Consider the following 27,640-nt stretch of genomic DNA (forward strand, 5'->3'; position numbering starts at 1 on the left):
AGTAGCTGTTTTTTTCAAGTGAAATCTGGTCATGTCTTACAGATCAAATGAATGTGTGCTGGCACCGTCCAAGCCAAAAGAGTTCAGCCTTTATGTACATAACCTTCAGAATGTCAAGCAATGGGACAAGGAGGGTCTGCCATCTCTTAGCCGGTCCACAACGATGGCCTCATCACACGTGTAAACATCAAGGGTGCAAACATGATCTGTGCCATCTTCCCACATATCAATGTCAAGAAGAATTTGTTGTCAAATTCAACGTCCAGCCGAGAGAAGAGGATATCTTGGTGCCGGGGTCAGTGCGTATCTCCCTCTGTGGGATTCGTTCACATTACACCTCTGTGTCTGACTAAATCATAGCACTCAATTTGTTCTAATTATCATCATTACTGCACGCACAGAAGGTCAAGAGCGTGGTTGCATGAAGCAACATCCAGTGCTGATACGTTAGTAGACCAAGATTTTTCTTTCCTTTTTTATTTGTTCTGCTTTATTATTTCTTTTTAATTGATAGCCATATTTCATAGTTTACAAGTGAAATGCAAACATGCACCTTGAATTTGAATTGAGATCTGAAAGGCACAATGATTTTAACAGTAATTGTATTTGCCAAAAGAATTAGGCATGTACAGTATTGTGTTTTTACGGCTACTAGTGAAACTAGATGTTGAAATGAGGGTCTTGGACATATGAATGTTCTGGGTAAACCAACATACCTGTGTACCTTGAAAGCACAGCCAGGCTAGCTTTTCTCACCTTGTCATGTGCCATCAAGGCCATACAGCTAAAACCAGAGTGTTATCTCAGCAGTGTTATTTGTTTACCGAAGGTAAAAGTTTTGTATGGCTCTTTTTGTATTGTTTTGTTTTCGGAATCTCCATTGTGGGTGTTTTTTTTTTTTACTTTTGTTTTCATTTCACTAATTAATCAGTTTTAGAAGTGGGGTTCTTGCAAAAAAAAAAATGTTTTTAATTTTTGATGTTTTTTTCTTTTAAAATCAGAAATGGAGGGTTTTTCTAAAGTTTGTCATACCTCTTTTCATAGACTAGGGTTGTTTTTGTTTGTTGGGATTAAGTTGTTGCTCAAGTCCATTGACTCTAAAGCCTGGTGAAGTAGAGGGTGTAGCTTCAATTGACATTGTGTTACACTGTTCTCCCTCTTGTAAAGAGGAGCGACTCTAAAACTGTGTCCGCAAGAAGCGCTGTTGAGCCATGTGTCGATGGAAATTCAAAACAACAGACCCGAAAGTCTATTAGGTCATTTAAACCACATGTGCACTTGAATGATTGTTTGTCTGGTCACCCTGTTTTAATTTCACCAACCCATGCCAAGTGAACTTTCACTTTTGAGGAAATACAACACATTATGTGTTTGTGTTTCCAAAAAAAACATGAAAGTTCTCATCCATTTGAACATCTGACTACAGAAACCAAAGCACAGTTTTTCTCTCATCGTGGTCACAAAGGGTTACAGAAGCATCTCTCAAGAGGCTTAAACAATTAAGGAAACATGTTTATCATCTTTCATTCATCTCTCAGTTTTATGATCAGTTCCCTTTTCTGTTTTCACAGAGGTGTGTAGTTTGTCTTTACCGATTGTAATGTACCTAACAAAGCCTTAGATTACAATTAATGGGTCTCAGCCCAATCAAATGTACTTTCAATCACCATGCAGGTAAAGAACACCAATGATGTTTTATAGTTCTGTCACGTGCCGCTTATGATCTTTTTTTTGTTCTTTCTCTCTATGTAAAAGTAACAATTACTCTCTTAAATTTCATTGAACTTATGTGTTATGTACTACTTAAGGATTTGAATCTATTTGAGATATGTAGATGTAGATTTTTCTTTTTTTTGCCTTACTATATATTACTTGACAACATTGATATAGCCGTTGTAGATTTTGAGGTAGTATGACATTCATAACTTTTTCAAAACCATATAAATGATAATGTGTTGAGTCAGTTTTAAATATTCACTTCATTCATATAGCTGGATGTCTTTTTCAGTTGATGTTACATTATCAGTTAATTTTGTCGATGAGAGACTTTTGATACAAGGAATGAGATCAATTAATCTGCTGCCACCGCAGCATCTCTGAGTAGACAAAAAACTAATGTTTTAAACAACTTAAATTTTCCTTGTAACATGTCAAGATCATGTTTGAAAATATATTGTATTGAAAAATATAGATTGTCCATGTTTTAGAGTAAAAATTATTTTCTACTGTATCCATTTAAAAAAGATATGTACTTTTGTTTTGAATATTTCTTAAGTTTGCCCTGAATGTCAGGCCAAAACGAGCAGTGAGATTGACGGGTGTTTGGATGTGAGATTAGGAGCGAGAAAGCAAAGACTTTTCCGAACTGGAGAAGTCAGAAATGCTGCAGATGATGACTTCTAAACCTAAGGGACGAAGGTTGACTTTTTGCACTTCTGTATATAGTCAAATGAACAGAGAAAAAAATGTGTATCATATTGAGATATTATTTTGAATAAAAAAAGATCTATAATTATAAGGAATTTTGCTAGATTAATTTAAATTCTTAAATTAGAAGACCAGCTAAAACAAATTGCTTGCAAAGAAGGGCACTAGTTTCTTGGCCAATGCATTCAGAGAAAGCTATGCGCTTTTTGTCTTATTTTATCAGTGGCTCGTATTGCCAGGGAATGTTTTAGGGGACTAGAAATCCCCATGTCATGCTAACTCCACCCCTCCTGTAGGATGACATATCCAATGATGTCCATATATCATTTGTTGGACTTGGTCATGCAGTATTGCTGCTCCCATGGTACAGTTGATACATAAAACTATCAAAATGTTTATTCTATAATAGTTTGATTTGACTGCATGTAAAAGTACAAACATGTAAACAAAAGAAACTGCGTAGATATATAATGAAAGTTAACACATTCAGATTACAGAATACACAATAATATGTTTGTTTTTTCTTTTCAAAGAATACATACAGTAGATAACATCCACAGTGGGGAGAAATAATACTTCAAAAACAAGTCATCTTACTCTTGTGTGATAAAATATTTTCCAAGCAAACATGTTATTTAAAGAATGATAAAATATTAGCACTCATCCACCCCAGATACTTTCTCATAGCCATATAATTACAGTGGACACTGACTCACGGGAAGTTGTTCCTGCTATCATAGCTGTGCACTCAGCAGGTGAAGGCTCACCACACCAAATGCATATTTGGCAAATTAGTCTTTGAAATGAATGTAACAGTCACCGGTCAACAATGTTTCTGACTTGAGGCTGCTGTATAGTCGCTACAGAACCAAAGCACCATTTTTCTCGAAGCCAGATGTTCAGTCTCCTGGCTGGAACCAAGGTTTCTCTTCCCTGCTGAGGGCACATGTACGCTTTTGACTGCTTTTTACTTGTAAGTGCAACCACCAATTACGTATTTGCTAACAGTTGCCACACAATAATGTACTATTCTGTCTTCAGATTTGTTTATGCACATTTTATTGTTGCCATAATTGACTCTTGCTGTATGGATGAAAAAAATCTGAATAAAACAAATATTTGATTTGCTCATGCAACAGTTCTGTGGTCACCGCCTCTGTGTGTACTGGATGTGTGAGTCAAGTTAACGTGCTTTAAAGTCCAGATATTCACAGGAGTGGATCTGAAATTCAACTTAATATTTATTAACACGTAAACATTGATGCTTTGCTGCTGAAATTATATCTTGCAGGTAAACATGCAAGTATTTATTTAGTTTCATCCCAATTCATATGTGAAGGGGACAATCTAGGACAGTGTAGTCGATATTGTTTCTGAACTTCAACCTCGAGCAGTCATCGTCACCAGGGTACAGAGTCAGCAAGACTGGAGCAGCTCCACAGAGACTGATGTGCGACAGATGTGCGAGGTTAAACTGGTTGTGCTCAGGGCAATTTTCATGAGATTGTGTGCGTTATCTGGGTCAGAACTGATTATAAAAAAAAGTTAGATGAAGCCCATATGAGCTCACAACATGCCAGCCATTGTACTGTATATGAACATGGAAGATTTTGACAGCGGTGGAAGAAGTATTCAGATCTATTACTTAAGTAAAAGTAGCAATATTACAGTGTAAAAATACTCCACAGTATTGTCAGCAAAAGTAAAAGTACTCATTCTACAGAAAAATGGTCCCTGTCATTATACTATGATACAGGATGTTTTTGGAATAATATTGCTGCTGAATTTATGTGTATGTAGCATTTTACTGCTGGAGTTGTTTATGGTTGAGCTCATTTTAACTACTTTATATACAGTCGGGTAGTTTAATCTACTGCAGTGCATCATGTTCTATCTTCATATGTTTGTAGCGTCGCTGTCTTGTGAGAACCACATATCTCTAAAAAGTCAACTTTTCATGAGCTCAGAAAAACCACCCTGTTTTCAGCTTTGTGGCATTTTCCAGCCAAGCTCCAAGGGGGTTTTAAATAGTTTAACTTATATCTTGAGAGCCATAAAAGAACACTTAATCCTTCAGTTTATCATAACAATTCAAATTAAAAATCAACAAATAAGTGGAGACACATAGTTTTCACTGGACGGGAAGGGTATGAAAAATTGTAAACTGAAAAGTAACTAGTGACTTCAGACAAATGTAGTGGAGTAGAAGTATTGAGTTGCATAAAATGGAAATACTAGTTAATACTAGTAAAGTACAAGTACCTTGAATTTATACGTAAGTACAGTACTTGAGTAAATGTACTTAGTTACATTCCACCACTGCATTTGGATGACATCAGGGGTCGCACCATGGTGCATGTGGACATGATGTTGCCATGTGTCATCTATCAGATGATCTGATCAGATTATCACAACAGTTCAAGAACAATAAACCTACAGATTCTGGGCTACATTTAGATTAAAGAACCCAATATTCTTTATTCTGTGACCATTTCTTTTTAACTCATTTGGTGGGAACACAACATGGATCATTTCACACATCATTTGGAAACACTCAAACCGAGAACTACATACAGTCTCATCAAAACAAAGACAAACTGTAACACATCTGTATTAGATCTTTATAACTGTAATTCAAACACCTTCAATTGTAGAAAATGATCAACACAAATACAGACCCAGTACTCACCTCTGCCCTGTACCTACAGTGCCATGGTTTATGAGAAGAAAACCAGCAATCAATCTGCTAAGCTTGCAGATATTATCAAACTATCAAAATATTGTCCCTGTTGCATTTCAAACATGAGGAAGAGGAAGAAAGAAAACTGCCCATGTCAGTAGAAGAATGCAAATAAGTACATTTACTCAAGTACTATGTCATGCTACATTATAATTACACTCCACTACAATTCAGAGTTAAATATAATACTTAGACATATATACTTAGTGTATAATACTAGATTAAACTAGCCAACAGTATATAAAATAAATTAGCTCAACCTGAACCAACTGCAGCAGCAAAATGCTACAAACTGTACATGTTAATGCATCAGTAATAATAATCCAATAATATAATGTATGATAGGATAATACTCACATTATGAGTACTACTGTTAATACTTTGACTTACAGACACTTTCAATGGAGTACTTTTACTTGTAATGGTAAGTGGTGGAAGAAGTACTAATAAATACAACACAGCACAGAAATACTCAGTCACTAGAAAAAGTCATGCATTCAAAATGTCACTTAAGTGAAAGTACAAAAACATTTGCATCATTTTAATGTTGCAGCTGGTAAAGATGGGGCTTACTACTACATAATACTACTACCACTGCTGTGTAGTCTTATCATAACCTACAATACATCATAATTTATTAGTTGATTATATTTTATATCATTAATCTGAATCTGAAAAGTAACTAGTAGTTAAAGGTATCAAATAAATGGAATGGAGAAGAAGTATAAAGAGGCATAAAACTTCAATACTGAAGTACAGTACAAGTGCCTCAAAGTTGTTAAATGTAAATGTAAATGTACTTTGCTACTTTACCTTTATGTTGCAGTGTTAGTATTTTTACTCAAGCACAGGGTCTGAGACTCCTCGTGGCCCATGTGATGAAGATAAGTGAGCTGACATATGTCAATTGAATAACGAGGTAATGAATGGCCTCATTAGTATACATGTTTATGTTTCATCATGATTACAGGGACAGTGTGCAGCTTTACAGCCTCTCGTTGAGAGCAATGACCGCGGCCGAGTAAAGAGGTAAAGAGGGCAGAGGTCACAGACTGACAGACACGCACGCGGCCGCGGTCTGTGTCCGGTCATCTGATCGCTCCGGCTGAGGGTTTCGGGTGACGGCTCCTTTAAGAAAACGGAGCTGAGCCTCGGCGTTTGACGCGCTGAGGATGTGGGCAGGAAACGCCATGCAAGAGGGGAGAAACGATCACGCTTCCCAGCAGCGTTGCACAATACAGTGCGATCAAAATGTGCTTTAATTCACCACGCTGATGTCCAGGAGCGGTCGATCTCCTCGGATCTCCACCCCGCGGCCGTCGCACAGCAGGCTAGGAGTGTTTGCCGGCGTGGGATTCGACTCCTATCCGAGCGACAGGGTACCCTTCCCAGCCTGCTCGGTTTGAAAACATCGGGGCTGGTCAGCGGGTGGGAGAGAGAGAGCAGGCTTCGCCGCGGAAAAAAGGAGGTGTCTGCCTGGCTTTTTTTTTCTTTCCTCTTCCCCCCCCACCTCCCACCCCCCAGCCATGAGGGAGTACAAAGTGGTTGTTTTGGGGTCGGGCGGAGTCGGCAAATCGGCGCTGACTGTTCAGTTCGTGACTGGCTCCTTCATCGAGAAGTACGACCCCACGATAGAGGATTTCTACAGGAAGGAGATCGAGGTGGACTCGTCCCCGTCGGTGCTGGAGATCCTGGACACGGCCGGGACCGAGCAGTTCGCCTCCATGCGAGACCTGTACATCAAGAACGGGCAGGGCTTTATTTTGGTTTACAGCCTGGTGAACCAGCAGAGCTTCCAGGACATCAAGCCGATGAGAGACCAGATCATCCGGGTGAAGAGATATGAGAGGGTGCCCATGATCCTGGTGGGAAACAAGGTGGACCTGGAGGGGGAGAGAGAGGTGTCTTCCGGGGAAGGCAAGGCGCTGGCCCAGGACTGGAACTGCCCGTTTATGGAAACTTCAGCCAAAAATAAAGGATCAGTCGACGAACTGTTTGCAGAGATAGTCAGACAGATGAACTATTCAACTGTCCCCAGTGGTGGCGACCAGTGTTGTTCATGTGTCCTGCTCTAAACAACAACAACAACAACAACAGCATACAGAAACAGTGCATCCGGGCTGAATTTGAGCTTATAACATGTCTTGCAGGCTTTTTGCAAAACTATTCTCTCTCCTCACACTGTTGTCTTATTGTTGCACACAAACAAAAATCGATGACGACAACAATCGATTATGTATAATAGTCTGAAAAAGTGTTTACATGACAAAGTACTTGAATGTTTTTGGGATTTTTTTATAGCTTTGTATATGACACTTCTCTGGAAATGTGCCTCAATGGGAATGTCTTATTGTGAAACCTAAGAGACACCTGTTTTCTGGTTATTATTTTTCTTTTTTTTTGTGGTTTTATTTGTTGAGTTGTACTGTTGCATCTTCTGGGTCCATCTGTCTTGGAGAGTGGAGGTGATGGTGGTGGTGGGAGGGGATTATGCCAAATCCCAGGCAGAGCTGGGTCACTTTTTAAGGTATTTTTTGGCTGAAATAAAAAAGCAAGAGACCTGAAATGTTTAGAATCGCTCTTAAACGTATCAATCACCACTCAAGCCTTGCACAGGTTACTCAAATCCGATCTCCACGATTTATTTTTAAGTGTGATGAAGAGGCGCAGACCCACCCTCTGAGATACTGTGTTTGAAGCTGTGGGCTGTGGTGGAGTTGTGTTACGCCTACATATTTTTCTTGTTTTCCCCTCTCCAGTCTGGTGAAAGTGGATTTTATCATGGAACTTGCACTTAGCTGACGGTGTTCCTCCTCAGTGTGCACCAACAAGGACCTTAGTGCATTGCTGTCGCTGCATGGGGAACGCCACGACCCCATGTCAAGTGCCTTCCTAAGAAAACTCCTGTGACTGTGCCAACTGATGAGCCCTTCTTCCTCTGCAGTGCGTCTTGATGGCAATCAGAACTTTTTGGTAATTTTCAGTTTACATTCTAGCTTCATTTGGTGTCAAAGTGAGAAGAGCCTCCTCCTATTTTACTGTCAGGAAGCTCAGCTTGTAACAGACCTGCTGTTTCAGGGTCAGATTCAGGCCGTTTCTCGAGGTACTAGTCCCAACAAGAACTACAGAGTAACTTTAACCTACTAGGATTTTGGTTCAGTGAATGGCAAGCCATGTCTGTATTATCTAGAATTTTTCTTTTCTTTTCTAAAAATGTGACTTTTTTTTGACTTAACGTAATTGTAATTCTCCCTTTGGACAAATATTCTGCCATCCACCTGTCAGTTTAAAGGACTTGTAATACAAAACGCATTTTACGTAACACTGTGTGCTGTGCTTGTCTCTGCTGATAACATAAAGTCTCTGCATTTTACTTAACTTTGAATTTGATTGTCCCTGTAAACAATTTTACCGCAGAAACAATCAATTAGTCAAACAATTTTTGATTTTGATAATCAACTAATAGTTTAAATAATATATGAAGGAAAATCTCTCAACATTTTCTAGTTCCAGCTTCACAAATGTGAGGATTTGCTGCTTTTCTCGGTTTTAGATCATTACTAATTGAATATTTTCGGGTTTTGGACCGTTGGTTGCACAAAACAAGTAATTTAAAGACATCACTTTGGGTATTTTTCAACACTTTTGGACATCTTATATACTAAAAAAATGGATAGATTAATCAACAATGAAAATAATTAGTTGCAGCCCTCCCACTGTTTCAGATGAGCTGTTTTTTGCTTTTCTTGGTATTTAGTTATCATGTGGCACTAGATTGACACTTGTTTACAAAAATTATGCTTCCTGTTCATATGGGGACGAAAAGCCTTCAGCACCAAGTGAGTATAATTAAGTATGTGATCATGGACATCGTGGCCCACGTGAATAAAGAAACTCCTCAGTCCAGTTGTTTGGGTAGTGGGTAGGGTTTCCAGTCAGTGTGTTTAGCTGGGGAGAGCTGTTTCCCCTCTTCCCGCCGCATGTTTTCGAGGCAGTGGAGCGGAGGACAGAGAGGGCTTTTTGTGTCTGCAGCCAAGTTCAATCAGCCATACGTACTGTAGACTGGCATTTGGTCGGCCATTCCTCAGACTGACCAATGTGCTGCTGCCTCCAGAGTCCCTCTAACCACAGTGACTCATGGTCAGATTACCAGATTCAAACTGAGGACAGGCTCACACTATGTACTAAGAAAAGGTTGCTTCACTGAGTGCAGCAACTTTGTTTTCATAGCGACCATCTGCAGTAGCTGCAACTGCCATCGTTATCTAAGCTAGAACTCTAAAGCACTTTGCAATAATTCGTAACTCCAAAGTCCTTTCATTAGAGGTTACTGGTATTTACTAACAACCATCTCCAACTTTCTATTACTGCAAATTACTCCAGTTTTATTTTGGCCATATTAAACTCCCACATACCTGCATTTTGTGAAACCCCGCATCTTTGTTTTCATTGTTTGGCTCATACACATGAAAAAAGGTGCTCAACTCAACTCAACTCAACTCAACTCAAAAGCTACATTTCTTCAGCTCCAGAAGAGTTTGACATGTGAAAAGATTTCCATCTGCCTTTGCCCAGTCAGTTTAAATGTAAACAGAGGTCCCGCAGTTTAAAAACCAATACATGCCATCTGAATGATTATTGATGAATGAATAGGTGGCCTTCTTTATATTTGATTGTGAAAATATATTACTTTTTAAATGAATGAAACTGAAGTTTCTCATGCACACAAAGATTACAGCAAACCTCCAAAGATGAACATCTTCAACCACAGCTCACTGATGCGTCGGGCTTTTTTAGTGTGTAGAGGAAAGGAAGGGCGGGTGAAAGGGCTCTTCCTGTGTTGCGGTAACTTCACCTCAGATCTATGAAATGTCGAAACAGACACACAGTTCCTCTTAACCATGTAGAAATAAATGGTTTGCGTTGGCTCAGCCTGTCCTCCCTCGGGTACCCGTGACCGAGGACATGACCCCAGTCATGTAATGCTCCGAGATGTATGTTCTTTAGTCTTTTCAACCTGAGCCAAGCCTCACGCACAGAAATATCAAAGTAAGAATGAAGCATTTGATATAAAACGAAGGAGAGGGACAGGGTGGGAAAAGGATGAATGGATTTCACTTGTGTGGCTTGTGTTGCATGCAATGGCTCCGTGTGATTTGATTTGAGCAAAGAAGCCAGCAAGATCATATGACACCAATTTACAGTAGTTGACATGGCTGGTTATCTATGAGCCTGAGAAAGAAACGGTAACATCCGAAGAGATCACGTCCCTTAAAACACTGCCACCTTCCAATCACTGCAGACACCTCTTCCTAAAACATCTTCTCACTGTAGACATTTATTATTACTGTTAAACCGCTGAACCACATGAACTCAAAGCAACGTGACAGCTGACCACACACACACACACACACACACACACACACACACACACACACAGTCTGACCTCAGCAGCTAGAATGTGTTTACCATGTCAGAAAATGTGGAAGTGAGAAAATCATCTGTCATCTTATGTCCAGTATGTAAAGCTTGACTGGAGGTTTTGCAATAATAATAATCTGTGACTGCATAGAGAGGAAGAAGCAGTACAGGGACAAGAAGTTTGCTACTTCCCAGAGTCAAAGTTAAGATAGTGTACTTATCTTTCAATGACACCTGCACATAGTTTACGCATAGTGACGCATATAGAACAAGAGGTCGTGTGTTCACCCATTACTACCTGTCTATCTGTCAATTTTAAAGGAATAGAATAGAAGTTAGATTTGAAGACATTCTCATGTCTGTACTTCAAAGCGATAGTTGGACATTTTGGGAAATACACATTTGCTTACATGCTGAGAGTTAGATGTGGAGGTCGAAATCACTCTCGTATCAGTCCAGTAAATATAAGGCTTTAGCCAACAGCCGGTTAGCTTAGCTTAGCATAAAAACCTGAAACAGGGGGAAACAGCTAGCCTGGCTCCGTGAAAGTAAAAATGACAAGTTGTGGTTTTACAAGGAGTTAAGTTCAGTAACTTTTTGTTGGTTTTACGTGCACTATTTCACATTTCAGACTGGAGTCATTCTAGCTTTATTAATATAAAACACTTCATAAAGGCAAACATAATGTCAATGAATATACATGTTTCTATTTATAATCATGATAGGAATCATTATATTTTTATATTTACATTGATTTATCAAGCTATCATCAACAGCAATCGTTTTTCAACAATAAAGCTCTGATAAACCGTCTCTTCACTATTTGCCTGCGGGTGAAGATTGTCATCCTTACTCACTGCCCCTGTTTCTGCCTCTTTTAAAGCCTTCTCTTTTTTGCTTATTCGAACTTTATTTCACTTACAGGCTAAATAACAAATGGCCAACGAAGGTGCTGTGGTTATTCCCATTATCATAAATCCAGGTGTTTGACCGGAGTCTCATGTACACCTGTTCTCCCACTTCAAGCTGCAGAGTCATGCCATTGGTTGCTGTCTCGTAGCGGTTTCCAGCTGGATGGTTGTACACAGTAACAATCTGCGCTCCATTCTTCATCAGTCACAGCCCCATTGGTCTAGATGACAAGTTATGGCCAGAAAAGCTGAAATAATAGACTCCTTTGACTGGAGCGGTGAAAATACCTGTGGATGATCAACAGAGAGAGTTACATCATATACCACTTTAAGTACAGAAGCTGCTGTGCTTTCTATTTTATCCAGATGAACTCATATATCCATGAATACACATCATTATGGTAAGTTTACCTGTTGTAGGGTTGTATGCGCCTGTGTTTGAGTAGACATTCTTGTAGGTCAGTGTGATCTCAGCGTTAAAAGGCCCAACATTTCCAACATTGCCGATAGCTGCTCCAAATGCCACCCGGTTACCTTGAGAGGCTGCATGATGACGGGAGGTTATTATAATGTTTATTTTGTTTAGCTGAACCTGAAGCAACCTGATAACAATAGAAACGGTGCACACATAAAGACAGAGTAAAAACCTGTAACAGTATGTTCTTACCTTGAACCTGTCCCCTCAGGTCCTCTAATTGTTTCTCAGTGTTTTTCACTTTGGCCTCCAGTTCTTTTAATATGACAAGTTTTCCTGGCTCCATTATGTCACCAGCACAGGGACAAGGTGGCTCAATGTTGGGAATCTCTGCTGCTCGGAGATCCAGCTGATGGACCTCAGCTGCACTAAGGTAGAAGAGGGATAAAGTCAGCACAGCCACTGAGGTCTTCATCTTTCAGTTTCTTCTGTTTGTCTCGATCAGCTCTCCCCACTCTGCTTTATATATCACACAAAGAAGGAAATGCCCTAGATTAATTAAATACGAGGAAATGCACCTGCACTTACCTCAAAGTGAAAACCTGTTTCTCCAGCAAGGCAGGGCCGCAAGATGAATATTTTTCTTCAGTCATGATCCCTTACAAAAACCATATAAAGATATAAAGAGGATATTATTTTCCTTTCACCTTTACGTCTACTAAGCCTTTTAAAATGCAACCAGTTGAATAGTGGTGTTTTCTGATAGGTTTAAGATGCCTTTGAATATAAAACAACATAAAGCAAAACAATAAGCACCATCAGAGAGTACAAGGAAGATAAGACTGCACATGAATACAGATAAATGTTTACTGCAAACCAACAGTAACAATGCCAGTCTTTGAGAGTAAGTCGAGGCATTTGCACGTGATTGACTGCAGCGGCCTTCCACTTTGACAGTCTGATTTTTCTAGCAGCGTTGCCTTGCTGCCTGCAGGAGTCAGATTGTGTACAAGTGTGGATGAGTCACTCTGGTCTTGGAGGGAACAGTGAAGAAAAGACCTCACATATATCCAGGGACTGAAATAGACTACATGCTCTGCGTCTGCCTCTCACACTGCACACTGAGTGGGAGGACACAGCAGACACACAGAGGTGCTCTCCACTCCTCCACATTCACCCAACATCTTATCTCCACTTTCAGCCCATATACTCACACGCTTAGGTCCGTGAATGAGTGATGTGTGTTCCTGTTGGTTGGTTTGTGAGTGTGTGTGTGTGTGTGTGTGTGTGTGTAGATACATCCACTTCTGTCTTCATGATTGTTTCTGCAAAGTACAAAATGTACAAAGACTCTTCAGGCTTGATGCTGTGTGAGAATGGAGAAACTGAATTTTTCCTTGGATCTGGCTGCTGTTTCCTCTCCGTTCACAAGAGGGCAGGCAGGTACAACTGACCAAGAGAGAAGAGGGTACCCATATGTAACTTCATATGTAAGGTATACTGTATGTACATGCTCTTTATACTAATACATAATGTACATTTTGGCATCAGTGGATTTTTTACCACTATACATGACCTCTCCCTCACCTTCAAATAATGCAGACAGCCAAACAATAAGTAATGTGGAGTTTAGTGTATGTTTTTGATATTTTTACTGTTTAAAATGACAGCTATAAAACCGGGTCTTAGGAAGCTATTTGTGAAGCTATTTAAAATATGATAGTTATTATTAATAATAAAAACATACTTTCAGCAAGGAGCACAAATAGCTCAGAGAAAGGCAAATCAATTTCAATAACGAGACATATAGATATATGAAAACACCAGCATAAAGTATGTGACAGCAATGTGTGACATAATCTATCAATAAGAGATCTGTCTAGCACAGTGGTGCTCTGTGCTGTTATTGGTTTTTATGCAATGAATACAATGAAGATATTTCAAAAGAAGTAGGCTACTTTTTCCCCTTTTTATGTGGGTGGGGGCGGTGAGGGTCGTCAGTGTATATACAATGGTAAAATAGGGGTCCCTTAAGAAAAAGGTTGGGAACCACTGGTCTAGCAGACCAAATAGAAAATGTATTTATATATATACAGTATATATAATAGAAAGCTTTGATTTTACCCTGCTAAAAAGCCTAAACTTGAAGATTTATGAGACATTTTTGGATAGTGGAAAGTTTAGTAATAATCTATAATCTGGAACTATGACTTTTGCTAAACTGCAGCCACTAAAGCCCCAAGTGGCAGTTACATAACACAACCTGGTACAATATGTTTACGTCTTGTCTGACTTCAGAAATGTTATCTGTTATCTGTGCTGTACAGTAGCATAAATAAAGAAGAGTCATGAAATCAGCTGACTGGTTAAGTAATGTCTGTTCCAATCAAAAATTATCTGAAGTTTGCAAACATTAGCTACCTAACTAACCACCATATACTACCTGGTCACACCCGACCATATAAGCCTGTAGCAGCAAAGCCTTTGAGTGTATTGAAGTGAGCAAGGTGGCATTTTATTGCTTTTGAATTCAACAGAAGTAGTATCACTGTCATGTATGTTTCTGTCACCATTTAATCATTTGCTTTAAGGAAACCAGAGCAGAGGTGGATCAGATTTCGTTATCAGCCGCAGCTTGAATTGGCTGTAACATGCAACAGATGTAAGGAGATATTTCTGACAAGTAGACAGAAATATCCCTCTGGCTTTGTTCGGCTTGCCTCGCAGACGAGCAGGCTTCTCTCGCTGGAGCCACTGGGAGCTCAAACAAAAGCTGCCTTTGTCTTTTAATTTGTCAATCATCTAAGAATAAAGTTGACATCACAGGTATGGCCCACAGAGATGTTTCTGCCCCCCCCCCCCCCCCCCCCCTTATCTCCTTTGATATATGTTAATTTTATTTGTGTGCATCTGTGCCTGTTTGTCTGGCTGTCTTGGCTGTGTCCATGCACATGTGAACTTTGTTTGATATATCTACAGAAATCATGTCAGGGTATTACTATAAATCACTCTGCTGGCCTTAGGCATGACAAAAACTCTTCAGCAAACAAATACGGCTATCCTCTGTGGTCCCACATGACCAACATTGCTTTGTACTTACATGGAGATGTTTTTAGGCCAGATTCCCTCCACAGGATGACATTTATATTGAAAAGGATTTGCTAACAAAAGAAAGTGTCCCGTCAGCCTGTGGGAGACGAGGTTGATCCAAACATGTATCTCAAGGCAGCCTGCAGTGAGATCTCCATGCCCAGGCAGAGAGGGGGGCCGAGGCTGGATCGCTGCCCCAGTTCCAGCCAGCAGAGGCAGGGGGCAGGAACCAGGGTGTACCCCTCGAGCCCCACCAGCTGCCTTCCAGAGAGCTTCGAAGCCATCAGACCTCGAGAGCAGCAGAGTTTGGAGGAGCTTCTTCATGTACACGGCCATTTTTTTCAGGCTGCCACCAAACCTAGTGTCAGCATGGTCTACAGGTAGGATATTATGTTCTGAGGCTGCGTGCACTTAAAAATTCAACTAAATTTAGTACATTCAGATAAAAGCCTTAAAGTCAAGCTGCATTATCTTACACAGTGATAGAGAGCCTGTCGAAGGAGATATACAGCACACAAGTGTTGCATTACTTACATTTTGCATCATGTTGGCTTATCATGTGTATTCTGCTGAATGAACTGCAACTTTTGTGGTCCGCTCAAGGGTTACAGGGTTAGTCTAAGCCCAATCAGGGTAAACAAGCAGCCTGTTTGTCAATTCACTCCAATTTATATAATTTATAAACCACTGGAAGTAAGGATTAAAGTTTAACTCTGCTCAGCAGGGTTCCCGTCCTGTTAAATACCTAATGCTTTCATCATCTCCTGATAAGGAAGAGTCCTCCTTAGCACAGCGAGACCTGGCACTAATTCCCCTCCGCAATTAGACTTGGCGTTTAAGGCACATGAGGCCACGATCAGACACACTGCTGTCTTCAGTGGCTTTGGCAGGTTTCAGTCCTGTGCAAAGACTGAGGATTTGAATAAGTAATGAAGTATAGGGCTAACATTTGAGAGAGTGAGCTGTGAGCAGTAATGATCAGCTATATCATTAAAAGGAGTGACATTTTCCAGAATTGCTATGTGTTCCTGAAATGTGACAATTTTTCAGTGAAGACCAGATTGGATATGTGGCCTGGTGAAAATTATTTGCCAAAGTCCAGTATTTTTTTCCTCTTTCTGGGTTCACAGTACATTATATCATACCAAATCCTAAATCTACCACATTATAGATTAAGAGTGCTTTATACTTGGATTGTATCTTGACTGTACATGAAGAGAATGAAATTCATTTTTAACGATGACGTCTCATTATGATCACTTGTTTAAAGAATATATTGACATTTAAGAAAATACACTTATTTGCTTTCTTGCCAAGAGTTAGATGAGAGGAATGATACCATTTCTATTCTTGAAGTGACGGCGAGGAGACCGTTAGCTCAAATTAGCATAAAGACTGGAAGCAGGGGCTCTAACGTGGCTCTGTCCAAAGTTACTAAACTCCAACTGGACCATGTCTTGGCTGGGCAGTGTGACTTTCTTGCTGTTTTTACATTTTTGTTTGTTTACGGTTTAAACAAATGAGATATAACACGTAAATTAACAAGCTTGAGGTGCTGTTCAGGTGGATCTTTTTTTTACATTTGGACACAGCCATACTATCTGTTCCGCCTCTTATTGTAGTCTTTAAACTAAGCTAAATTAGCCAGCGGCTGGAGGTAGCTTTCTTGTTTTTAATAAACACAAGAGTGGCATCAATCTTATGTTCTAAACCTTGGCAAGAAAGCAGGTAAGTGTGTTTCCCAACATGTCTAGCATACATGTTGTTTGTTTTACAAAAACCAAAGTGTAAAAAGTGACAATTTTGTGGTTTTACAGGGTTTGTTGGACTATTTCTTGGCCAGGCGCTGTGCCTCCTTGTTGTCTTCACATTTTTGTTTTTGTAAATTAAACAAATGAGATATAACATGTTAATTAGTGAGCTTTAGAGGTGTTAGTCGACAGAGCCAGGCTAGCTGTTTCTCCCTGGTTCCAGTCTTGAAGCTTTACTAAGATAATCGCCTGCTAGCTCTCACTTCAAATATAGAAAGTGGTATAAATCTTCTCATCTGAGTCTAGGCAGGAAAGTGAATAAGCATATTTTCCAAAATGTCGAACTGTGTCTTTAATGGTAACCCTTTTTTGCACTGTACCAATAACCTTACTAATGATAACATATTAATGAAGCTGATTTGTATATAGCTTTGCATCTGCATGACACGTAACACTGTTAATCTGTTAACCTGCCAGATGTATTTTATTTTAGTGTTATCGTGAACTGAATCTTTTCCCCAGGGCATTCAGGATGAGCTGTTACCCTATATAGGTTTGTTTCAAAAACACCCAACACATGGTTAGGCTAAAACTCTAGTGAGCCCGTAAGCCAGTTATCCTAAGGTTGAAATTCTGCAAGTACATAAACATTTCATCAATACTGAGTCTATGAACCACTGAGTGCCTCGCCATTAGAAATAAATAGCTCTGCATTCACTTCCGTCTTTCATTCAATAACCCCCACTATGAGGCCATATGCCTGCGGGGCAGACACATAAGGTCACTAGGCATCTGTAGGGGTTGTCACAATAAAGATGTCAGCTTTCATCAGTGTCACCATATGCATTGGTTTCAAAATGGGATGAGGTCGTGGCAGAAGCTGGCCTGATAATGATGCAGATCGTGATAATGGGAAATGTTATAATGGTAGTGGTGGAAATGATGATGATACTGGGAACAGTAGTTATGGGGCGATGATGAGGATGACGTGCTAATATAAGCAGATGAAAAAAAATTGATGTTTTTGGTGCTGTTGATGAAGGACAGTTTTGGTGATGATGATGATGACCTTGCATTTTCAGTCTAATCCTTCTCATGTTGTCCCCTCCTGTCAGATTCATAGTCAAGCTTCCTCATCAGTATTTCATGCATGTTTGCCGCCCCCGAGTGAAATTTGTAGGGCTTGATAACTGTGACCGTTGTCTACACTGAGTCAGTAGCACCCTATTAAGGCAGATTAAACCACCAATTCTTCCTCTGTGGTGTTGTACGCGCAGTGCATCACAATGACTTGCGCCCCCGGTCTAATCTGCAGCATAGGGGAAAGACTATGGACTTGGAGTGAGAGAGAGAGTGCCGTGTTAAATGGTGGTTTTGAGGGGGGGGGGGAGAGAAATGAGAGAATAGACGGACAGAAGATGCGAGCAAAAAGGGGAATGCGGAGGAAAATACATAGAGAAAGAAGGGATCAAGCAGCGAGAGAATGGGACTGCTGCAGCAGTGACGTCACAGACAGCTTGTAAAGGTTTTCCCCCATATTATATCTCATTTTCTCAACAGGAGGTTAGTGCTGATAACGAGAGCTATCTATTAGACGTTGAATAGCCTTTTGAACATGAGAGTAAAATGTGCAACATGGAAAATCTTTTTTGTAGCTGAGAGCTTTATTTAGATGGCAGTGGTTATTATGGGTAAAGAAAAACACTTCTCTGTATAAATAGATGCAGTATTTTGGAGGACCACAGGCAGTGCTATCAAGCTATGAGGACAGATGTTCCACACTGTGGGAAATCCAGGGCGAGGTTAGAGGTATTTATGAGCCTCCTCAGTGCTGTGTCATGGTCACTCATCTATTTCAACATGTGCGTACTCACCGTATGGAGGTTTGAGTCTGAGCAGCAAAGTTTCACAACTCTATTATAGGTTCTTACTGGAGCAATTAAAGCAGAGTGGTTTGCCTCAGGGTAACAGCGTTATCACCCGTTGGGGATTCCAGCCGAGAATGTAACAGTTCTAGTTGACGCTTTTGACTGACACACTTTTAAATGGGATAGACAGGGAGGAAGTTGTAGCCTTGGAGGTGCTGGTGACATTAGAGGGATGTTTGCAACTCTGTCCAACTGCGCAGTTACCTCTCCAAAGCGTCACAGAACAACATGATCAAGCCAAAACAAGATTTGCCGGCAGGCAAAGAGGCTGTAGCAGATTTAGAAATGGCAGCACAGCAGCGCTTAAGTTGTTTTTTTTTTGGTTTCTCTAAAAGGTTGTGTGATTGTGAAGTGCACTCCACTGATTTTATGCATCAGTTTACTTCTCAGAGGCAGTGCTTCTGGGCCTGTGAAAACAGTTGTATAGTTGTATAATGTCTTCTGTGGCTCTGAAGGGAGCTTTCCAAAGTCTGCAACTTCTGTTTCTTCAGCCTGGGCTTTGAGACTTCAAGTCCTTAACACAAAGCCTTTGTTACTCCGGGCACGCGTTAAAATATGTAGGCATTTAGGAGGGTCTAACAAATGACTCTATCAAGTTGCATTATGAGAAATGTAGGATCCGGCATGTTTGGATCTTGAGCCACACTGGTCACAAGTCGTGGCATGGCACTTACAAGTGCAAATCATTGGAATACCCCTTTAAGGAGTACTTGTCTTCTTCCAATAAATATTTATAGCTTGAAAAGACACAATATAAGTCATGATTGACGACACCTGAATCAAACGGTCGTAAATAAGTTTGTTTCATCTCTGAGGGTCATGTGCCAAAAAGTTTCAGTGGCATGACACTGCATTGAAGTCTGTAGCGCTCTTGTGCATTACAAGCACTTGACAGTAAAAAAGTATGACCTCATCACAGATACATTACATTTCATCACACAACATATAGTTTCTCAACATGGACAAGAATCTGACCGACCATCCTGTCTAACCTCAGTCCCCCCCACCCCCCCACCCCAACTGCTCCTACTGACCCAAAAGCCAACCTCGACGGCACCCTGCAGAACTGATTTTCACGAGTGTCGACTGTTATCAAATACAATCACAGGGATATAAATAAAACTGCGTTGGCCTCGAGGTTCGTGGATGTTCAATGAACCATGAAATCCTGCATTGTCACATTACTGCTCAGTGGGGGAGGAAAGATAAGACACTGCGCAGCCTGGTTTATGCTTTATTTCACTGTGCCACTTACAGTAGCATCTGCTCTGAGATGTCAGCATCAGTGTAGGCCTCCCTCGGTTCTTCTTGGAGACTGTAACAAAGCATGCCATTTCTCAAAGTACAAAACATGAATTGCTGTTATGCCATCTCTACGGGGGTCATAGGTTGGGGGTTAGTACTTGGTTGTAAAGGTTACTGCAGTGTAAAGAGGGCATGCACTGTCATGGCAGACAACAGAGGCAACTGAAATGCTTCATAAGTCGTCAGGAGCGAAGAGAAGCATGTAGGTTACTAATCAACCATATCATATGCCTTAACATCCTATCTGAGGTGGATTTCTTTAAGTAAATGAACACACACACACACACACACACACACACACACACAACTCAGCTCCCTTGATTTCCATTCAGAATATACCTCTGTCTCTCTTCCCCTCTCTCTCTCTCTCTTCCCCTCTCTCTCTCTCTCTCTCTCTCTCTCTCTCTCTGAGTGTGTGTCGCCATAGTGAAAAACACTGCAGTTCTTTCAGCCACTCAGTCAGAGCCAGTAGGCTGTACACACTGTCTCTCTCCCTCATTCAGCGCCTGGCTCGCTCCCTCTACGCTCAACACGCGTTGCTCTTCTTCGCCTCCTCACTGCATCTGTCCTCTTCTCCCTGAAGTGAGGTACCATGCATCCTCCTTTCTCCTCCTCCTCCTCCTCCTCCTCCTCCTCTCCGCTTGTCCATTACCATTCCAGGGTCCCTTTATCAAACAGAGCATTCTTGCTGCAAAGCCGGGGACCATAAAAGCTGTGTTACTTTGCTCGAGGACTTTGGAGACGGGACAAGGCTGTTTTGCCGGGTCTGACAGCTTGCTGGAAAACGGTGCTGCTGCTTCTTTTGGGATGCGGATCTTTGCGGGACCTCTGCTTGCTGTGTAACACCGCTTGAGCCCTCTCAAAGTTGGAGGGCACACGTCAATCAAGAATCTCATCCTTGTTTCTCAGAGAACGCTGACAACTCGCTGTGTGTAAGAACACTTGTATCAGTAAAGATTTGATTGTGTATAAGTGAAAGCAAATGCAACTAGAGAAGATCTATTGGTGTTCTATATTTATTTGCAAGCATTTGCTTTTCTGTGAAAGCATGACCTTATTTTTAAAACGTGTGACAGGAGTGAGAGGATGTCTGTGATTATGTGTGTGCATGTGTGTGCGGCGTCGAAAGCTCAGTGTGGTGGTGCAGTGTTACTCTCCTCACTCCAGGTGTTGACTAAAAGCCTTAGCCGCGGTTGGAGGGTGAGAAAGACTCCCCAGACACACACCACTCCTGGCCTTCTAGACACCCTAAAGAGAAACATATTAAAAAAGAGGTATTAGGGATGGACTTTGTAAACAGAACATGACTAATGGGAAATAAGCAAGAGACCACATTTTAGTTGGAAACAGAAAAGTGCTTACTTTATATAGAGGATGAGGCGAGGAAGATAAAACAGGACAAACACAGAAAGAGAAAAATGAGATTGAAAGTCAAGAAAAACTAGGGCAGAATTGCTCCCATTCTTCATGTTGCCACGTCGAAGCAGCTTAGAGATGTTCGCAGAAGACGTTAAACTGGAAAAAAGAAAATACAAAGAGGTTTGACTTTCTGGTTTAGCAGGACACTTTCCTCTCCTCCTCACACCTTTAACCCTCACCCCTCTAACCCCTCTGCAGCAACACACGCTCTCAAGTGCTCTTCTCAATTGGGCGACTCTTTCAGTACCTCTTCTCCTTCATCCCTCTCCATCTCCATCCTCTCTCATATTTTCAGGTGGAGTCAGACCGGCACAGGATCCCCGTCTCAACCCCTCACACGCTGACCAGGACTGCACCGCCGCTATGTCTGATCTCGACGTAACATCAGCTTGAGATTCTTCTCCCTAAAGAAACTGAACAATCTCACGCTCCCATCTCTCCTGCCTGTGATTTCCATATGAGATTCAGCAGCACCAGGCAGAACTGGCCTGGACCACTGACTTTCAACTTCACATAAGAACAACAAGGACAAAATCTAAAAGGTTTCCACGGGCAGACAAAAAGACTGTTAAGTAATTTAAGGACACAACCAAAGCCTTGTTTGTCTTGGAGCAGCTCTAGTGGCCTTTGCCAACAGCCATGCAGGTGTCCTTTGCATGTACGGACCACGGGCTGAAGGCCCCGCGTAACGGCGAGCACAGCAAGCAGAACGCCACCAGCCCCAACACAGCCAGCCAGGCTCGCGCCCGCTTCCGCACCGTGGCCCTGATAGCTCGCAGCCTGGGCTCCTTCACCCATCGCTACCACCACAACCTCAAGGAGTCCACCGCCAAGCTCACTGGCATGAAGTACCGGTACGTAGACTGATGGTGGAGACTGTGTGAGAAACTAGAGTGTGGAAGGAGGAGGAGGTGTTGTTTAGTTTAGTTAGTTAAGCGTTCTCTCCTCTGCCCAGTGTTTGTTGTGGAAACCTGCCACAACTCTGAATGTGAGGGGAAGAAAATGAATAAACGAACATGAATGACGACAAAATATAACGTGGGAGAGAAGGGGAGAAAAACAAGATACCTAAATAAATTAAAAGAGCCCTGATGGAGACAATGAAGATATATGAGCAGTGACAGGTGATGAGTGGGATGGTGTGTGTGTGTGTGTGTGTGTGTGTGTGTGTGTGTGTGTGTGTGTGTGTGTGTGTCAAGATACAATACAGACATTTTTCCAAGATGCAGATTTATTGGCAACTCTGTATGATTTTTACACAATTATTAGTGTGTGTAGCGAACTAGGATCTTGGACAGTTTAGGTTGTTATGAGTGCTTAGAGTTTCATGCACATGTGAATTCAAACGCTCGAAAGTACAATTTGAAGAGAGGGACAAGATATTTTGGTGTAATGAAAATAAAAATACAGTCAAGATAATGTTCTTCAGGCATAGAGAACATTTGTATTAAATCCCTTTTTTAGTTTTTAGTTTAGTTTAAATTGGTTTAAAATGTAAACCGGTTTTGACCTCACAGCATCTTCATCATGGCTGAAAGGGTAAAAGCAGATTTATTTATTGACACTAGAAATAAACATTATTCCATCACATAATGAAATGACCAATAAACAAAGATATTAGCATATTGATAATAAAGCTAACTATAATAAGCATATAAATCATATCACACAGTTTGATGCAGTCCCTTCAATACGTACAACTAAGATAAGAATACAAATTTGAAGTTCTGACAATGAAGCTGACCAAAAAAAGTGGTGCTGAACATCTGTGCCAGATGTTTGTACTGACAAAGAGCTGGTTTGAGGAGCACATGCGATGCTGCAGTACAGTATGTATACCATGAGGTACACTACGGAAAAATTCAACTAAAAGCTTTTTTAACGCTTTTTAAATGATTTTTGTTATAGACAAGATCAACCAGGATGACCTGGAAAAGAAACAGGTTTGAAATATTGATATCATTAATATCTGTAGGAGTTGTAGTAGTCAACATTTTGAATGAAATAAAATACATAAAACATAAAAGAAATATATAACTGACATTATGGTGAATTGCACTCCATATAGCTAAATAAATCCCCTGCATCTACAGCACAACACCCCCATTGTATCACAGCTGAGTTTGATCTTTAAGGTCCCTCATGATCTTATTCAATGCCACCAGGCTCAGTTTAAGACTCCCACCGGGCATACAGTTCTCAATAACTGGCGGCGACCGTACAGTACATTCTGGAAAGTGTGACAGTAAAGCCAAGCAGAGCTGTTGCGGTGGAGCTCTCCATGTGTGTCTGTGTGGGAGTTGTAACAAGGCTGGGCCAAGTAAACAATGCTCTCTTATCTCGGTGAGTGGGCTCTTAACCCAGAAAAATAGTCGCTTTCACCTCACACTGTTAACTCACCAGCGAGGGTGACATCATCGCTCATGGCGCCAGGATCAAGGGAGACACACATAGAGAGAAAGAGGGGATGATGGGCATGGATGGCGGTAGGAAGAAGAAGTGAGAAAAAGAAAGAACAAAAGAAGCCTAGAATTAGAGATTGAATGAAAGCAAAAATCGGGCCACGCGGGTCAGTTCACAGAAAAGAGGCAATTAGCAGAATCTTGGCAGATTGGATGCTGAGCAGCTAAATGTGATAAGTGTCTGCTTGTCACACAATCTCATCTCGTTTCCATAACAACATTGAAATGGCCAACTTCAATCTGTTCACAGCACCAAACAAGCTTGGCGACTCCATTGTGCTAACTGGTTCAGCATCTACAAAAGTTAAGATCTTTGAGACCCCCCCCCCCTCATGTTGCAGGAGCAATGCAAAGTGCATGGCTTCTTAAGTGTGTCTGTTGTTTGTTTTGGTTCGTAAGAGGAAGATTTGCTCATCCTTGTAGCGCCTTCTAAAACAGGTGGAGGATATTAGGAGCAAAGCTGCCTCCAAGCCTTCAGCAAATCCCCTATTTTCACCACAGAGAAGCAAATATTGGATGAAAAATCTCATCTGTCACATCCGCTCTCTGCTCCCTGTTTGTCTGACACTTTCTCCTCTCTCTTTCATCGTACTGTATCTCTCTCTCTCTCCCTTCGTTTTACAAACCTCTGACTCAAAGCTGTTTGGTTAAAGTCGACATTCGTTTTGCTTTGGACACCATCTCACAGGAAATCTCTATTTCTTGAGGTGAAGCTAAGTCTGCAACTAAATCTGCGTTTAACTCATTGAGGTTTTCTCTGTGCGACAAATGAAAGCACTTTTTCAGAGACGAGAGTGTGTGTGTGTGTGTGTGGTTGTGGGTGTATGCATCGGCACATTGCATTACATACATGAGTGCATGTGTGTGCATTAGATATGTGTGGCGTTGAGGCTCCACTCTGGGAACATCTGAAGGCGTAGCAAGTTGAAGCAGAAGATGTAGTGTGCAAAGCCAGCGAGTGAGTGAGTGAGCATAAACTAATAACACCACCATCCACTTTCCATCCATCCATTTTGGTTGTCATGGCGATCCAAATATACTGTAGTTCTAATTCTGTTGTCCCCTAGTTGCAACCTTTTCAAGGCTGCTTGACCTCTTAAAATAACACACAAGCCCACAAACAGCACACGTACAGACCAAATTATGTGATGTAACAAAACATGCTGTTGTTGTCAGCTTCACAAATTGAGCAGATTATTTCTGGTTCCTGGTAGGGAGCCTCTGGTCGCCTGGATTAAAGTTCATAACGGTCATTAGGCAGCAGAAGGCCTTATGACAGTTCAGGAGGTTCGGGGAAGATTGCGCTTGGTTGGTTCAGAGCTGCGCTGCAGATGGGCATGCAAAAAATCCCTTCTGTTGCTTCCTTCGGATGCAGGCTTATCAGTGGCCAGCAGAGAGAGAGAGGCACCCTCTGCTGTGTGTACATCTGTGTGTCGACAGTGTGAGGAATCTATAATGCTGCCATATAAAGTGATTTTTTTTGTGCACATGGGATAGCCGGAAAATGAGGTTCATTGCAAGTTATTCCACACTTACACACAGTTGAGCTGAATGAAAGGAGGAGACTGTAGGAGTTTGTTTGTGTGAAGCAGCCCCAGAGCGAATGTCATACTTGCATTCACGGATGCCTCTAGCTTGATCCTTTTAATTAAAAATCTTGGGCTATCAATGGGCTATCAGACCTTGAAGCAAATATACTGGTGTAAGTGAGGTTGGCATTTTTGGCAGTTTTGCATAATTTCTCCACGTAAAATAACCGATAGCAGGGGAAGGATTTCTTCTGTTCAGATCCCAGGAGCTTGAAAATGAAAAATGACTGATGACATGCAGTATATTATTATCGATTGGAGAGTATTTTGTTGTTACTGAGGTGTTCAGTCAGCTCTGTCAAGGACACTTTCATGACAATAGTTTGGCAGAGAATACACAACAGGTTCTTTTTACATATTTAGCATGAAGTCAGCAAGAAATCTGCATTTTTCTTAGAAACATTCAGTGGGTTTAGACAAGTGATATGGCCGCTCGGCTGATTGAAGATTACACATCAGGCTGCAGTTTCTGACAGCTACAGCGAGGACTGATGCAACCTCTGTCTGCTTGTCCACAGAAAGATATTCTGCTGCTGTGGCACTTGTCAGGATGCACAATAAATCATAATTTGCTTCGTTGTTGCTCACTGTGTGTTTATGTTTGTGTTTTGCAGTGAACTTTGAGTGTGTGTATGTGTGTGCATGTACAGGTGCCTGTGTATGTGTGTGTAGATGCGTGTGTGTTTGCATGACTTCACGCATGTCCGCACTCACAGAGCCCATCATGTTGCTTTCGCTCAGAGACACGATGTTTGGCAGCGTGTATGCGACTCTCTGAGTTGCTGTTTTTTTCCCAATTTTTTATCATACATCAAAAGTCTTCATCACCCTTCAATAGGATAGATGCATTTCAGGGCTGCAAACAGGTCCAGCAACATTCACTTCAGTTGTTGTCTCGGGTGTGATGTGTAGTTCTAATAATATGAGCCAGGGTGTTGCACAACAGGAGCTCTGTAGCGTGGAGCTCCACTCTGCCTAAAGACCAAACAAGCCCCCAAGGATAAGAACCGCCCAATCTCTCAGTTAAACAGCCAGGACATTTGCATGGACTTTGCATTTTCATTAAAGGTCACAAAATGTTTTTTCCGTAAGCATAATGGTTTTATAATAGTGTTGCCTTGCAAATGCAATTTTGGCTTTTTTTTCTCTTTAAGTGGTTTATGTAAACAGACTGTAATCGCGAAGATAATTGGAAGTGATAAAACCGACAGAGAGCACTGCTGAGTGTGTGGAACAGTAATACTAGTAGAATAAAATGACTGTACATTGCCAAACCATACTTGTTGCAGGGCAAAACATCGAATAATCAGACAAACCTTACCCATGAAATCTATCTGAGCCGTCCTCACCTCTTTTCATTATTATTATTATTATCATTATTATTATAAGTTTGTCAAATGTCACTGAAAGCACAAATCTACTTTACAGAGATGCTGTGAGGTCCACAGAAAGCCTGTCTGCATCAGAAATTAGGGCTCGGCAAGAAACTGTATCGACATTTCTTTTCTATTATTGTAATCAAACCATAGGATCATAATTGCTATGTTGTGCAGAATCATTTCTAAAATCGTTGACAAGGCAGATGAAAATGTTTCAGTTTGACTTCTTCATTTCCAGTGAACAGAATCTACACCTAAAAAGATACCGTGACATACTTTCCGTCAGTACTGTATGAAGGTGTTCCAGTTATCATGATATGACCCTCCCCACACACACACACACACACACACACACACACACACACACACACATTGCTAAGCTCTCTCTCTGAAATCGTTCTGAATCAACCACTCCAGATCCGCCCACATGTTTTTCAATACAGGATCAACCCACAGGCCACTAGCTTCCATCATGCGTCCCTGCCTAAAATACAGTTATTCTGTGTGAGATTTTCTACCCATCAGCCACTTGGGTTTTTCTCATGCGATGCTTAGATTACAGTTTGGAAAAAGAAATGTCCAAGTGTTTTGAAAAGCACAGTGTAAAAAAAGAGTGTTTGTGTGGGTCTGTCTACACTGCATAACAATGAAAAAGGTTTAAACAATGTGGACTTCGGCCCTGTGGAAAAACAAAGCAGAAAGTCGTGTCCAGACTCTGGCTCATTACTGCACACACACACTCACACACCATACAAACATGCGCATTGTGCAGCGCCCTGTAGGGAGCCAGCTGTCATTTCCTA

The 27,640-nt window shown here is 41.1% G+C and overlaps 3 protein-coding genes across 20 annotated transcripts in view; all 3 read left to right on the forward strand.

The window, feature by feature from the left end:
- mbnl1 (muscleblind-like splicing regulator 1) overlaps positions 1-3,565 on the forward strand; it is a 39,603-nt gene extending 36,038 nt beyond the window's left edge. For all 15 annotated transcript variants that reach the window (XM_070919226.1, XM_070919224.1, XM_070919223.1 and 12 more), the window contains one exon: positions 43-3,565. The gene's annotated coding sequence lies outside the window, so the exon portion shown is untranslated. The remainder of the gene's footprint in view (positions 1-42) is intronic.
- Positions 3,566-6,497: 2,932 nt separating this feature from the next.
- Positions 6,498-7,378, forward strand: LOC139296018 (ras-related protein Rap-2b-like). Of its 2 annotated transcripts, XM_070918271.1 has the most exons (2): positions 6,498-6,828; positions 6,880-7,378. In XM_070918271.1, exons 1-2 carry the CDS (start codon positions 6,694-6,696, stop codon positions 7,240-7,242), a joined length of 498 nt encoding a protein of 165 aa, XP_070774372.1. In that variant the 5' UTR covers positions 6,498-6,693; the 3' UTR covers positions 7,243-7,378. The 2 variants fall into 2 exon arrangements, with proteins under 2 accessions (XP_070774372.1, XP_070774371.1); XM_070918270.1 differs by having other exon boundaries at positions 6,498-7,378.
- Positions 7,379-15,127: 7,749 nt separating this feature from the next.
- The window catches only part of kcnab1b (potassium voltage-gated channel subfamily A regulatory beta subunit 1b), a 33,213-nt gene continuing 20,700 nt past the window's right edge, over positions 15,128-27,640 (forward strand). For 2 of the 3 annotated variants that reach the window (XM_070918197.1, XM_070918198.1), the window contains exon 1: positions 22,047-22,261. In XM_070918197.1, coding sequence (XP_070774298.1) covers positions 22,047-22,261 — 215 coding nt within the window. Of the gene's footprint in view, positions 15,385-22,046; positions 22,262-27,640 lie in introns of those variants that run through there. The other variant, XM_070918196.1, reaches the window with a different exon arrangement.

Source organism: Enoplosus armatus, chromosome 14 (assembly GCF_043641665.1).
Source record: "Enoplosus armatus isolate fEnoArm2 chromosome 14, fEnoArm2.hap1, whole genome shotgun sequence".
In the NCBI taxonomy this organism is placed as follows: Eukaryota; Metazoa; Chordata; class Actinopteri; order Centrarchiformes; family Enoplosidae; genus Enoplosus; species Enoplosus armatus.

Coding starts and splice junctions, on each gene's coding strand:
- LOC139296018 (XM_070918270.1), top strand. CDS start 6,694: ATGAGGGAGTACAAAGTGGTTGTTTTGGGGTCGGGCGGAGTCGGCAAA.